Source organism: Scyliorhinus torazame, chromosome 14 (genome assembly GCF_047496885.1).
Source record: "Scyliorhinus torazame isolate Kashiwa2021f chromosome 14, sScyTor2.1, whole genome shotgun sequence".
NCBI classification, from domain to species: Eukaryota; Metazoa; Chordata; class Chondrichthyes; order Carcharhiniformes; family Scyliorhinidae; genus Scyliorhinus; species Scyliorhinus torazame.
In genome coordinates this window covers 191976405-191991026 of record NC_092720.1, presented here as the reverse complement: position 1 = coordinate 191991026, position 14622 = coordinate 191976405, and the positions used below count along the sequence as shown (strand labels likewise).

Below are 14622 nucleotides of genomic sequence, written 5' to 3'. Positions count from 1 at the left end.
GGCGCTGAAAATAAGCAACTAACTGAAATAAACAACGAGTATATAAAATCGTCGAATGGTCGAAGAAAGGAAGAAGGCTTTTCTTCCAGTTGTGCGCGCGCCAGCACTCTGGAAGAGCAACGGGGAGGATACTACTCTCCCAATCATCACCGTGGTCCAAAATTGTTACATTCCTCAGCTGTGTATCCCATTTCCGATTGAAAGCCACGGTTGAATTTCGTCCCACCACACTCTCAAGCAGTGTATTCCATATTCTAGACAATGGCTGAGTAAAAATAAATGCTTTCTTCGGGTTGCCACCTGTTCTTTGCAATTCACCTAAAACAGCGGCCTTTGGTTCCCCGGTATTGTGCTTGTGCGAAAAATCCCACTCTTTCTACGATACCTCTGTGATTTAAATATGTCTATCGAATTTCCTGGAGGCATAAGAACACACGATTCTCCAATCTATCCGAATGTGAATCTATCTGGAGCTGGTCGTTCCGAAAAGCATTCTTATATCACAACATCTTTTATTTCTACTATATTCATTTTGGAGTTCAGGACCTCTTATGTCCTTTCTCAATATGCCTGCTGCCCGGTATAGATGTTCTCCGGTATTTGCTTCATTACTCCCTTTGAAATAAAAATCATTTTTATATTTCCTCTCCTTCTCCCTACCTCAATGTTTAACTTCTCACTTCTTTGCATTCAACGTGATCTGTGACACCTCGTTCCATTCGTGCAGCTTTCTCAAATCTCAAGAACGCCACCACTGCCCTCACAGATCCCAGTTCTTCCAAACTTTCGTTTTACTTTACGTCCTTAGACCCATTCATTGGACCTTAATAAAGATTCGGGAAAATTGTCGAATTTGCGTCGGCTGATGGGAACCCCCAATAAGTTCATTCTTCTCCTCCGCAAACTATGCTGCTTCCTGCCAAGAAGAAAATGCTGCACTCGACGACATTCGGTGACGGTGATGGGCTCAGCGGACGCACAATCAGGTGGCTCTCCTCCCAGCCAGAACCAGAAAAGACACTCTCAGACGTATTGGACCCGAAAAACCAACACGAGAGGAAAAGAAACAACAGGGGGAACGATGCTAGCGAATGGGAGCTCAAGACTCCGACGAAAGAGCAGAATTGGCGGACGCACGAGTCGAGGAGGCCCCTGTTCAAGAGAGAGGGAGACGGTCGATCTGAACATCAGTCTCTCCGTCCCCACCAGGAGACGGATGGAGGACCTTCCTAAAGAAGGAGCAAGCCGCCATGAAGGAGATGATTACAATCAAGAGCCAGATGGCGGGGAAGGTGGCGGTGTTGGAGGCGATGGTCTCCCTAAAACGAATTATGGACCGCCTGGGAAAGAAAGTGGAGGCGCAAGAGACGATGATCCAAGGCCTCGAGAGAGGGAGAGAGAGAGAGAGCATCGACAGACCTGAGTGACAGGATCGTCTCTCTGGACGCTTGAGGTGAAAATGTTGGTGGCTGCCCAGGGGAGCTCGAAGAGAAAGGTCAAGGACGAGAAAAGCAGGTCCCGACGGCAGAATGTACGGATCGTCGGTCTGCCGAAAGACATCAAGGGCAGAGACCCGACAGACAATGTGATCCAAATGCTGGGCAACCGAGTCGGGAGGGACAGCTTCCTTCCCCAACCCTCCAGAACACGACAGGGCACACTGATCATTCAGACCAAAGCCCAAGGCTGGGGAACAGCCGACAGCGATCATAGCGAAGCTGGACCGATACCAAGACCGTGAGAAGATGCTGCAGTGGGCTAGACAGATGAAGGCGAGTACATTGGAAGGAAATAGAATCCAGATCTGTCAGGAGATTGGGGCAGACTTGGCAAACGAAAGGGCGGAGTTTAATCAAACAAAGTGGCACTTTACAAGAGAGAGGCGTGCGACTTCTCATGTTATTCCCGTCAGACTCTGGGTCACGCAACAGAGTAAAGAATATTATTTCAATACCCCAGAGGGAGAAAACGACGTCGTATCGGCCAACGGCCTGGACAAAGAAAAGGTGAGGCAGCAATGAAGGCATGTCAGAGGAGCTACGCTGAACGAAGCAGAATCATTGTTATGTGTTAGTGCAGGACTGTACTGCCTCACTCTGACCAGAAAGACCAAGCGCAGGAGAGACCGAAAGAAGCTAAGGGGACAGGCAGGGAAAACAGGCAGTCAGTGGGCACAGACAAAAGACTAGACCAGCCAAGGGAGGGGAGTCACCCTATTAGCATGGTGGGCTGTCACGGGAAGACAGGAAGTATAGGGGCCGCGCCTCAACTCTCGGCAGTGAAGGAGAGCTCGGTTTGAGGGGCAGACAATGGGGCAGGGAGGGAGAACACAGGGGGGAGCAGGGTGGGGCAGACGCGTGGAGGGCGTACACTGGGGGCAGGGAGGAACAAAGAGTACATAGGAAATGATACGGAGAAAAAAGTTGGCACTCCTATTAGATTTGGCAGGCAAAGGGCAGGCAGAGGAAACAAGATGGCGGCGCAAGCAGCCATTTTGGAGGATCCCTGAGAAATGGGAAAAGCCGGAGCGCAGCAGGCCTACGTCATACTGGTGACTGTGCCCATTTTGGACGGCCCTCTAACAAAGGGAAACCCCGAAGTGCAAAGGCGCGTACACAAAGGTAAGTATGGTTGATCCCACAGTAAAGGTGAGACAGAGCTCCTCCCCTCGCCCCGGCCCATCAGGATAGTCACCTGGAATGTAAGTAGACTTAACCGCCCAGTGAAAAGATCCAGAGTTTTCACCAACCTAAGAAGCCTGAAGGTCGACGTAACCTTCCTGCAGGAGACGCACCTGACAGAGAATGATCGACTGCTGGTAAGAAAGAGCTGGGTGGAACAGATGTACCATTTGTGCAACGGGACGAGGGCTAGGGGAGTATCCATACTGATTAATAGGAGGACGAGGTTCACGGAGACAAAGACGGTCACGGACTGTTACATCATGATCAGCAGTGTCCTAGATGGGGCACCAGTAGTACTGGTAAATGTGCACATGCCCAATTGGGCCGACACGGACTTTATAAAGAAGACACTGGCAGATATCCCCGACATTGGCGCACACAGACTGATTATGAGGGGCGACTTTAACTGCATACAGGACCGCTGACTGACCGATCAAACCCCAGAGAAGGGGAAAAGACAGGCATAGGAAGGGAACAAGAAACGTTCAAGGAACAGTTGATGGCGGATTCCTGCAACCCGGCGAGAGGGAATTCTCGTTCTTCTCACTGGTCCACAAAGTATACAACTAGATCGACTTCTTTGCAGTAACAAATTTCGTGCTTCCAGGAATAGTGAGAGCAGAACATTCCAAGATATCTTCGACCACGCTCCATGGGTGTGAGGTTTGAGACGGGCCATTCCCAGTACCCCACATGGAGACTGGACACAGACCTCTTGCCCGGCAAGGCCTTAAATCATTTATTAATAACCAGAACGGGAAAGTCTAATCTTCCACGTTCTGGGGGGCACTGAAGGCTGTGGTCAGGAGAGGAATTACAGCCTACAAGCTCGCAGAGAACGGAAAAGAGTGCGGCAAGGCAACAATTGATCGACTCCATTCTGGAGGTCGACAGGAAATACTCTGAGGCCCCGATCATAGAGCTTCTGGCGGAGAAGAAAATGCTGCAAATGGACTTTAACCTGCTATCCACTAGGAAATCATTACACAAACTCCGCCGGACACGGGCGACATTCTATGAGCACGGAGAAAAGACTAGCCGACTACCGGTTCACCAGCTGAGAAAACAAGCAACAACGAGGGAAATAGTGCAGAGACAAAACAGTGGAGGTAGACTGATAACCGAGCCAAAAGAGTTCAACGGGCATTTAGGAACTTTTACCGAGGGCTGTACACCTCGGAGGCCTCCCCCCCCCCCCCCCCCACAATCCTCCCCCCCCCCCCCAACCCCCACCACCCCCCGATGGGGGAGCGGGGATGGAATATTTCCTTGATGGACTGGGCATGTCAGTTGTGAGAGTGGACAGGCGGGGAAGGATTGAGAACCTGATAGGTTGAAGCACAAATAGATCTGGGAGAAATCATGGAAAGCATCAGCTGCATACAGGCGGGGAAGGATTGAGAACCTGATAGGTTCCCGGCGGACCTCTACAAACAATACGCGTTGGCCCAGGCCCCATACTTAAGGGACATTTTCATGACTCGCTAGCGAGGGGCACCCGGCCTCCTACGCTAACATAGGCCACGAGATCGCTGATAGCCAAAGAAGACAAAGACCTGACGGAATGCAGATCATACATATCCATTTCACTGCTCACTGTAGACGTGAAGATACTTGCGAAGGTCCTGCCCAAGGGACTGTGGAACCGTGTACCAGAGGTCATCGCAGAGGACCAGGCAGCCTTTGTCAATGGTACGCAGCTAACTGCGAACATCAGGCTCTGATGAACGTAATAATGACCCTCTCCCCCCCCCCCCCCCCCACCCTTAGGGAGAGAAAACCAGTGGTGATCATCTCCCTGGATGCAGAAACTACCTTCGACAGATCCAGTGGAAGTACCTCTTGGAAGTCCTGGAGCGGTTTGAGCTCAGAGCAGGGTTTACCTCCCGGCTGAAACTTCTGTATAACGCCCCAAGGCGAGTGTTCCAATCAACACCATCAGCTCTGAATACTTCCAGCTACATAGAGGCACACGGCAAGGATGCCCAGTGTCCCCGCTCCTGTTTGCCTTGGCAATCGAATCCCTGACGATCGCACTGCGGGATGCAAAAAACCTGGAAGGGCATCCAAAGGGGAGGGAGGAAGCATAGTGGCTCACTATATGTGGTGACGTGCTCCTCTGCGTCTCTGAACTACAGGAAGACTTGAGAGCAATCTTGCAGCTCCTGAAAGAGTTTGATCCTTTTCGGGTTATAAACGAAAACTGGGTCAAGGCAATGCCTTCCCGGTGAAGGAAAACGGGAGAGGAACAAGCTGGTCTGACTCTCATTCAAACTAACCCCAAACAGCTTTCTCTACCTGGGGATCCAGATAGATCAGAACTGCACACAGATCCACAAGTGGAATCTCACGAGCCTGGCGGAGGAAGTCAAAAAGGACCGACAGAGATGGGACACACTCCCGCTCTCCCTGGCAGGGTGGGTGCAGACGATCAGAGTGAACGTACTGCCGAGGTTCCTCTACTTGTTCAGATCTATACCGATCTTCATCCCCAAGGCCGTCTTTCACAGCATAGATAAAATTATCATGGTGTTTGTGTGTGTGTCCAACAATTCCCAAATCAACACTACAGTGGAAATAATCATGGGTGGTTTGGCAGTACTGAATCTACAATACTAGGCACCAAGAGAGAGTGAGGGAGTGGATACGTGAACCCACCACGGACTGGGTGAGAACGGTGGAGTTTTCCTGCAAGGGAACGACCCTCCGGGCCCTCGCCATGATAGAGCTCCCATCCCCCCGACGAAATACACATCCTGCCGCGTGGTGGTAGCTACAATAAAGACATGGAACCAGATGAGGCAACATTTCGGTTTGACCGAGATTTCCCTCATGGCCCCCATCTGTGGATACCACAAATTTCCACCAGTCATGCTCGACATCACTTTCAAAAGGTGGAGACAGAGCGGGGGATACTAACAGTTAGGGACTTTTACCTGGCAGGCAGACTAGCGATACTCAAGGAACTGAAAGAAGACCTGGAACTTCGGCACCTTCAGGGAACGCACTTTCTCCGCAAGGAGACGGTTGGATCCCCCAAGACCCCAAGAACCATGTTATTAGAGGACCTGATGAACATGCACAGTAAGGAAGGGGGAAACAGCGAAAAAGTCTACGGACAGCTGCAGGACAGGGCGGGAATACACCTTGACGAAGCCAGTTAAAGTGGGGAGTCGAAATGGGGACGGATGTGAGGACTCTGGAGCAAATCGCTGTGCGTGGCCAACTCCACGTCCTCCACTGCAAGACTCAGCCTCATGCTGTTCAAGTGGTGCACAGAGAGCACCTAACCACAATCCAAATGACCAGGTTCTTCCCGGAGGTGGAGGATAAATGTGAACAGTGCCAGAGAGGCCTGGCCAACCACACCCAAATGTTGTCGGTCTTTCTCAGAGTTGTAGGGCTCTGGACAGCCTTCTTCCAGGTAATGTCCAAGGTTGTGAGGGTGGAGCCGGGCCCGTCGTGGCAACCATCGGGGTATTAGAACTGCCAGAGCGACAAATAGGGAAGAAGGCCGACGCCCTTGCTGTCGAGCACGGTAGTACAGTGGTTAGCACTGTACTTCACACGCTTCACACGCTGGAGAATCCTGCTGGGCTGGCGATCGGCAGCACAACCCACAGCTGCAGACTGGCTGGCAGACGTGGTGGAATTTCTCCATCTGGAGAAGATCAAATACACCATCCGAGTTCGGAAGAAGGCTTCCTCAAAGCATGGGGGCAATTCGTCGGCCTCTTCCACGACCTGTTTGAGGCCAAGAACGATTAGGGAAAGAGGGAAAGAGTGAGAGACCGAGGGAGCAGACGGAAATACACAACACTTAGAGTTACAAACCGGAGGGGGGACGAAATGAGGAGGAAACTCAGGAGAACAACAGAAAGAAGCATGGATGAGGGAGAGGGCGACAGAGATATATCCTTGGGCTTGCTGACTCGCTTTACTCGACCATGTAATACTGGTCTAAATCATAATTGAGCAAACCTCGGACAATAGAACACGACATGGAAAGAGAATTAACAGAGAGAAAAATGTGTGACTGTTGAATATAGGATAAGAAAGAGGCTTTTCAATTCTGAGAACTGGAGAATTTGAGTTTCCTGCCTAATTTAAATTTAAGGATCCAGAATGCAAAAGCGTTTCTGGAAGGGTGTAAAAGGAGGAACGGTTCATTTTAAGTGTTTTATAATTAAACAAGAGAGCTTTGAAATAAGTGCTAATTTTTAGATTTACTTCTTACGAATAACATAGTAAGAGTGTTTTTATTGTAATCACTTATTGCAGAAAACCAGCTGAAAGAGAAAACGGAGGGTAAGAGTTTATTGCAATAACTTTTCCTTTTTTCCAACTGTCTCGAGCTCACTATTGTCCTGGGGTAAAATTATAGTTCTCTATTCCGCAATGTTATACTTTGACTACGCAGTCGTTTTGATTCATGCGTCAGCGTGAAACAAGGTTGCTTTGCTCAATATCATTTATTTGCACTTACTTTAGTGCTGTCGAAATGCATGATAAATGGAAGGGAAAAATAGAGAGCGTCGAATAGAATTTGTGAATTAAATAGCTGCACCACTTAACACTAAAAGAATTATAATGAACGAAATATCTGAGCAGTCCGGGATGTACTAGTTGTTCAAGCATTGGCACTCTTTGTTCAGATATTTGAAGCACGAAACCCAGTCATCAGATAGTTGGCCACAAGGGTGCTTTTGCAAATTCATCTCATGTTTAATATCAATTATTAACAAAGGTAAAAATATTTGGGGCTTATTTCAAGATGAGCACATGCTACCGGCAGCTTTTCACATTCATCAGAATGCAAAAAAAGAGAAAATGCGGATGTCCAATGCCGACGCAACAATCTTGGCAATGGGAGTGAAAAATAATTGGCAATGCACCTGAACTCTCAAGAACAATCGTCAACTGTTATGGCGCCGAGATAACCAACAACGAGTATTCGAACATCACATTGCAGGCAAGGTCCGTGGCGGCCGGGGCAAATACATGTTATAACATGACTCACTTGAAACTCCATAAAGAGGCATTCTTTAACTTGACAAATGTCGCTCGAATATGGAAATCAACTTTTGAAATGCTGCTCACCTCCTCTTCATATCGTTTATCAATTGCAAAGGCATATTTCATGACGCTGTGGTGGTGGGGTGGGGGGTCGCGATTGCGAATGATTGAGAGTCAGTCCATTATTACAAAGGATGGATAACTGGAACGAATGATGTAAGCACATTTCTGATCCCCGAAGAAAGTAGGAGGGAAGTTGTGAATCAAATTTAATGTCACCAGCTGAGGGGAAAGGGACCATGATTTGAGGCTCTAGCTTTTTTTAAAAATAAGACAATCAGAACAAGCATTTTAGGAAATAGCACAATTAATAACCTAGAGGAATTTAAAGCCGAAAACATGACAGAAATACAGCAGGTCAGGCAGTATCTGTCCTGCGCGGGGTGGGGGGGGGGGGGGGGATCTATTCCGGAGTGTGACGTTTCATTAGAACCGAGAGAAGTTCGGAAATGAATACTTTTCAAGCAAGTCAGATGGGAGGATGAGAGAAAAGATGTTATGTGATAGAATGAAATACGGAAAAGATTACATTACGAAACAGTTGGTGATAGAATATCATACGCATAGAACTCCAGTGAATTCGATGGAAGGTTGGTGGGGTTCACCAATTGCAAAAGTTCCACAATTGTAAATCATGCTAAGTTCTACAGACGCAATCAGCTGGCGGCGAGGAACACTTTAAATGGTAAATACATAAAGTTTATTAACCATTAAAATTAAAAGTCAGAAAGATGGAAAACAGAGTGACAATTAATTAACAGTACTTAACAGTAATTGGTAGTAATTAACAGTAAGAGGAGAAACCATAACTTTAGCAAATCATTAGACTTTATACCATGCTCCTCGATTGATGAGAATGAAGTGATAGTTCCGAAAAACGTAGACAACATGTTAACAAAAATGGCTGATCGAGACCTCGACTTTATACCTTAAAGATATTGTAAGCCCACTTCAGACAACCTTTGGAAAGAGTCAATTGGTCCATAATGAATGAACCATCAATATACATAGATAACTTTACTTTTTGGACACTTTTTCCAATTTCAAACATTTCTGGAGATTACATAGTGTACATTCTCTACTGTCCATAATCACCATGTTTTAAATAAGCAAACATCAGATGAATATAGTCGATTCTAGTCTTTATTGTTGTCTTGGTCGTGTTAGGTCATCGGCAATCACATTTGCTGTTTCACAATTATGATCGGAATTTGACTGCTCTTGAAGCTCCACAGTTCCAGCAGTTTCTTTCGTTACAACCTGCTGTCTTACGAATAGTTCTCCCACTTGGTACAAATGTTTTCGCTCGCCTCCGATCGACGCAGGTCATTGCTGGTGTTCTGAAATTCCTGGGAAATCTGATGCTGGATCTCAGCTTTCTTCAGAATCTATATTTCTGGACCCAAGTTCCTAATATCTCCCTATCAGGACAACATGGAAACAAATTGAAGGCGAGTAATCCTTTATCCTAATGAGGCAAATAACAGGTATGGGCTTTGAGTGAAAAAGGTAGAGACACAAGGCCCAGGTATGTTACAACCGAGTGAAACGTGTGCCATCACAACAGAGAACACAATATTACTATATATATTTATGTTAGTTTGTTTTCCTCCTTTTTCACAGACCTCTATGCTGACTCTCTTATCTGGCAATTACATTATTGTAGATGGTTTCCAATGCAGGATATGTACTCGGTTAGACACTCAAGTCTTTCGTTTCGTGGCTGTCTTGCAGCATATTCCCGCAAGATCTTTACATGAAGTCCTGCGTACTGCGAATGTGGCTTGCAAAATTACAATTGTAATATTTTAAAACTCAAGTGACAAAATATGTAAATGCTAAAAAAACGAATCCTGCCGGAATACATTGAAAAACTGCCCCTTTTCTATAAAACCACTGTACATGGAACTCGTGAATCCCGAATAACAAAAGTCATTCAGTGGCATTGTGCAGTGCCTAACTGAACTACTGTTCTTCGCCAAGGAATTCAAACGGTGTTGTCAGGCAATGCTGACATGCTTAAAACTTGTCTCCTTGTAATCACATCCTCCATTGCTTTGGATGGAAATCCGAGATCACAGCAATAGAATCCCTAGAGTGCAGTGGGATGCCTTCGACCCATCGAGCCTGTTACATTCGTTACATTAGCATGCGCAATCCGCCGAACGTGAAAATCTTTCGACTGTGGGAGGAAACCGAAGGACCCAGGGGAAAACCCATGCAGGCACGGGAGAAACATGCAAACTCCACACAGTCACCCAAGGCTGGAATTCAACCCGGTCCCTGGTGCTGTGAGGCTGCAGTACTAAGCATTGTGGTATCGTGCCGCCCCTCAACAGGATGCATCGAAGGATACGATTGAAATTGAGACTGGATTTTGCAAAAGGACTTGCCATTTCCGGGGTCGGGGGAGAGAGAGGGAGCCGAAGTGCAGCTTGTGAAGCAGGTAAGTGTTTAAACTTTCCCCCAGGTGCCAGCGGCCTTCATTTTCGGGAGCGGGAGAGAGCCGGGCTGTAGCTTGTGAAGCAGGTAAGTGTTTAGACTTACCCCCAGGTTCCAATGGCCTTCATTTCCGGGAACGGGAGAAAGAGAGGGGGAGCCGGTGTGCAGGTTGTGAATCAGGTAAGTGTTTAAACGTACCCCCAGGTTCCAGCGGCCTTCATTTCCGGGTGCGGGACAGAGCGGCGGAGCCGGAGTGCAGCTTGTGAAGCAGGTAAGTGTTTAGACTTACCCCAAGTTCCAGCGGCCTTCATTTCCGGGAGCGGGAAAGAGGGAAGGAACCGGAGTGCAGCCTGTGAAGCAGGTAAGTGTTTAAACTTTCCCATGGTTCCAGCGGCCTTCATTTCCGGGACTGTGCGGCTTGTGAATCAGGAAAATGTTTAAACGTAGTCCCAGGTTCCAGCGGCCTTCATTTCCGGGAGCGGGAGGTAGCCGGAGTGCAGCTTGTGAAGCAGGTAAGTGTTTAAACTTACCCCCAGATTCCAGTGGCCTTCATTTCCGGGAACGGGAGCGGAGAGGGAGCCGGTGTGCAGCTCGTGAACCAGGTAAGTGTTTAAACGTACCCCCAGGTTCCAGGGGCCTTCTTTTCCGGGAGCGGGAGAGAGAAGAGTGAGCCGGTGTGCTGCTTGGGAATTAGGTAAGTATTTAAATTTACTCGCAGGTTCCAGCGGTCTTTATTTCCTGGAACGGGAGAGAGCCGGAGTGTAGCTTGTGGAGCAGGTAACTGTTTAAACTTACCCCCAGGTACCAGCGGCCTCCATTTCCTGGAACGGGAGAGAGTGGGAGCCGGTGTGCAGCTTGGGAATCAGGTAAGCGTTTAAACTTACTCCCCAGGTTCCAGCGGCCGTCATTACCGGGAGTGAGAGAGAGAGACGGTGTGCAGCTTGTTAACAGGAAAGTGTTTTAACGTACCCCCAGGTTCCAGCGGCCTTCATTTCCGGGAGCGGGAGAGAGAGGGAGACGGAGTGCAGCTTGTGAAGCAGTTAAGTGTTTAAACTTACCCCCAGGTTCCAGGGACCTTCTTTTCCGGGAGTGGGAGAGGGAGAGTCGGTGTGCAGCTTGGGAATCAGGTGGAACCTGGGGGTAAGTTTAAACGCTTACCTGATTCACAAGCTGCACTCCGGCTCCCTCTTTCTCTCCCGTTACAGAAAAAGGGAACGGAGTGCAGCTTGTGAAGCAGGTAAGTGTTTAAACTAACCCCCAGGTTCCACCGGCCTTCATTTCCGGGAATGAGAGAGAGGGAGCTTCGGAATCGGGTAAGTGTTTATCCATCGGCCTTCATTTCCGGGAACCGGAGAGAGAGAGCGAGCCGGTGTGCAGCTTCGGAATCAGGTAAGTGTTTAAACTTACTCCCAGGTTCCAGTGGTCTTTAATCCCCGGAACAGGAGGGGGAGCCGGAGTGCAGATTGTGGAGCAGGTAATTGTTTAAACAGGACATGTTGAGCAGGCGGAGAATAAAGCATACAACATCGCATGGATTACTAATTATACACAGTACAAAACAAGTAAGTCATGTTAAGTTCCCGTATGGCACTATTTCGTACCAAACTGAAGTAATGCATCCAGTTCTGGACTTCAGAAAATGGATGAAGGCGTTAGACACAGTGCATCAAAGATACACTGGAATGGTCCCAATGATGATCAACATTAGTTAATTAGATAGATTGGAAACTTTTAGGCCGTTTTCTTTGAGGATATTGAGTAGATTTTCTCAAGATACTGGAAAGCATGAGGCAAGTGAACACATTAGGCGAGGAAATATTTTCACTGTTTGAGTTCAAGAACAAGAAGGCACTGACTCAAGTTAATTGGCAAAATAAGCAATATCAGCACGGTGCAAAGTGTTTTCACGCAGCAATTAGGTGGATCTGGAAAAAAAGTTGCCTGCGAATGCAAAGTGGATAAGTCCAATGGAGGCAAGAAAAATGACGGCATTTAATATGAAATGAAAGAAAATGCAGTACTAGCTGGAAATAAATGCGATCTCTATCGATACGAGGGAAGGTAATGGAGATGAAGGTCGATAGCTCACCTGGGCCCGGTGAGTTGCATTATAGGATGATAAAGGAAGCAGCTAGACAGATAATAGATGCGCTGAGAGTAATCGTCCAAGAATCCTTAAATTCTGCATCAGTCACAGAGAATTAGAAGACTGCCAATGTAACACCCTTCTTCAAAAAGGAAGAGAGGCAAAAGGAACAGATAACTACAGACCAGTTAGCTTAACATACGCCATTGGAAAATTTTCGAGTCCATTATAAAGGATGCAATAGCAGAACATCTAGAAAAAAGTAATTTATTCAAGCAGAATCAGCATGGATTCAAAAAAAAGAAATCATGCCTTTCATATTTATTACAGTTCTTTGAGATGGTAAGGAGCAGGATAGATAAAGGAGCATCAGCAGATGTAATGTAGCAGGATTTCTAAAAATAGTTCGATAAGGTGCCGGACTAAAGGTTACTTCATAAGATAAGGGCAGCATGGCAGAGGATTGAGTAAATAATAAAAGACAGATTTGGGATCAAAGGGGAATTTTCAGAATGGTAAGCTACAACTGCTGGAGAACGTCACATGGATCAGTGCTGGGGCCACACTTAGTTACAATATATATTAATGGTTTGGACGAGGGGAATGACTGCATTATTGCAAATGAGTGCGGATGACACCAAAATATATACAAGGCAAGTGGCGAGGATAACACAAAGAGATACAGAGGCATATAGACAGATTAAGTGGGTGGACAAAAACTTGGCAGATAACCATAGAGTCATATAGCTGGATACACCTGGCCCTCAGCCGTATGTTTTACTGTTCTCTGCTGGTGAGATTCCATACTCCCGTCGCTTGCCAATTAAAATTCCCATTGAACCCACTCCATGCTGCTGAAAAACCAGTGGGCAGGGGTTTGCTGCCTGAGCGACAAGAGAATCACAATGACCGGCGAATTGGGTTTTTATAGCATTGTAAGAGGCCCTGCGGCCCATCATTTCATGATGGCCATGAAGTACCTATCTACTCTAATCCTAGTTTCCATCACCTGGTCCGTAGCCTTGTATGCTGTGGGAATTTATGTGCTCAGCTAAGTCCTTATGAAATGATGTGTGGGTTCCTGCCTCTATCATCCATCCAGCCAGCGAGTTCCTAATTGCAAACCCCCTCTGGGTGAAAAGATTACCATCCCATCCCTTAAACAAAGCTTCTACTTGTAGGCACTTGCAGCTGGAGTTTGTTAATTGGTTAATTGGATTAGGCCAATTTTCAGAGGCTAGATTCACAGTATAAAAGTGATCCCCTACAGTGCAGACTTTGTTTGCACTGAGTGCTGAATTTGGTGCATTGAGTGCTACAGTAAGAGTTTGCTGACCGAGGGAGTTAGGTGAGGAGGGAGTAAGGTGCTACTTTCATTTTGTTTCCGACATTTCCGCAAAGAGTGAGAAGAGAGCCAGGAGTTTACAGAAAGTGTAGCTGACTGGGAGCAGAGTCGGAAGCCGGAGATCTAGTTAGTCCACAGGGCAGCTATGTTCTGTCAGGTAAGAGGGGATGGAGGCTAGGCCAGTTGCATGCTCCTCCTGTAGGATGTGGGTGGTGAGGGATACCACCGGTGTCCCCTCTGACTATACCTGCGGGAAGTGCACCCAACTTCAGCTCCTCAAAGACCGTGTTAGGGAATTGGAGCTGAAGCTGGATGAACTTCGGATCATCCGGGAGGCAAGGGGGTGATTGAGAAGAGTTTCAGGGAGGTAACCACACCCAAGGTACAGGACAAGAAAAGCTGGGTTACAGTCAGGGGGAAAAGAACAAACAGGCAGTCAGTGCAGGGGTCCCTCGTGGCCGTTCCCCTTCAAAACAAGTATACGGTTTTGGATGCTTTTGGGGGGGGGCGGATGACCTACCGGGGGAAAGCCCTAGCGGCCAGGTCTCTGGCAGTGAGTCTGGCTCTGGGGCTCAGAAGGGAAGGGGGGAGAATAGAAAAGCAATATTTGTAGGAGATTCAATGGTTAGGGGAATAGATAGGAGATTCTGTGGTCACGAGCGAGACTCCCGGGAGGTATGTTGCCTCCCGGGTGCCAGGGCCAGGGATGTCTCGGATCGTGTCTTCAGGATCCTTAAGGGAGAGGGGGAGCAGCCAGAAGTCGTGGTGCACATAGGTAGCAACGACATAGGTAGAAAAAGGGGTGTGGAGATAATAAACAAGTTGAGGGAGTTAAGCTGGAAGTTAAAAGCCAGGACAGACAGAGTTGTCATCTCTGGTTTGTTGCCGGTGCCACGTGATAGCGAGGCTAGGAATATGGAGAGAGTGCAGCTGAACACGTGGCTGCAGGAATGGTGTAGGAGGGAGAGCTTCAGGTATTTGGATAAGTG

The 14622-nt window shown here is 47.6% G+C and overlaps 1 protein-coding gene across 1 annotated transcript in view; it reads left to right on the top strand.

Moving 5' to 3' along the window:
- The window catches only part of LOC140389103 (uncharacterized), a 383180-nt gene that overhangs the window by 120741 nt on the left and 247817 nt on the right, over positions 1-14622 (top strand). Inside the window, exon 24 of the mRNA XM_072473262.1 lies at positions 6966-6992. Coding sequence (XP_072329363.1) covers positions 6966-6992 — 27 coding nt within the window. The remainder of the gene's footprint in view (positions 1-6965; positions 6993-14622) is intronic.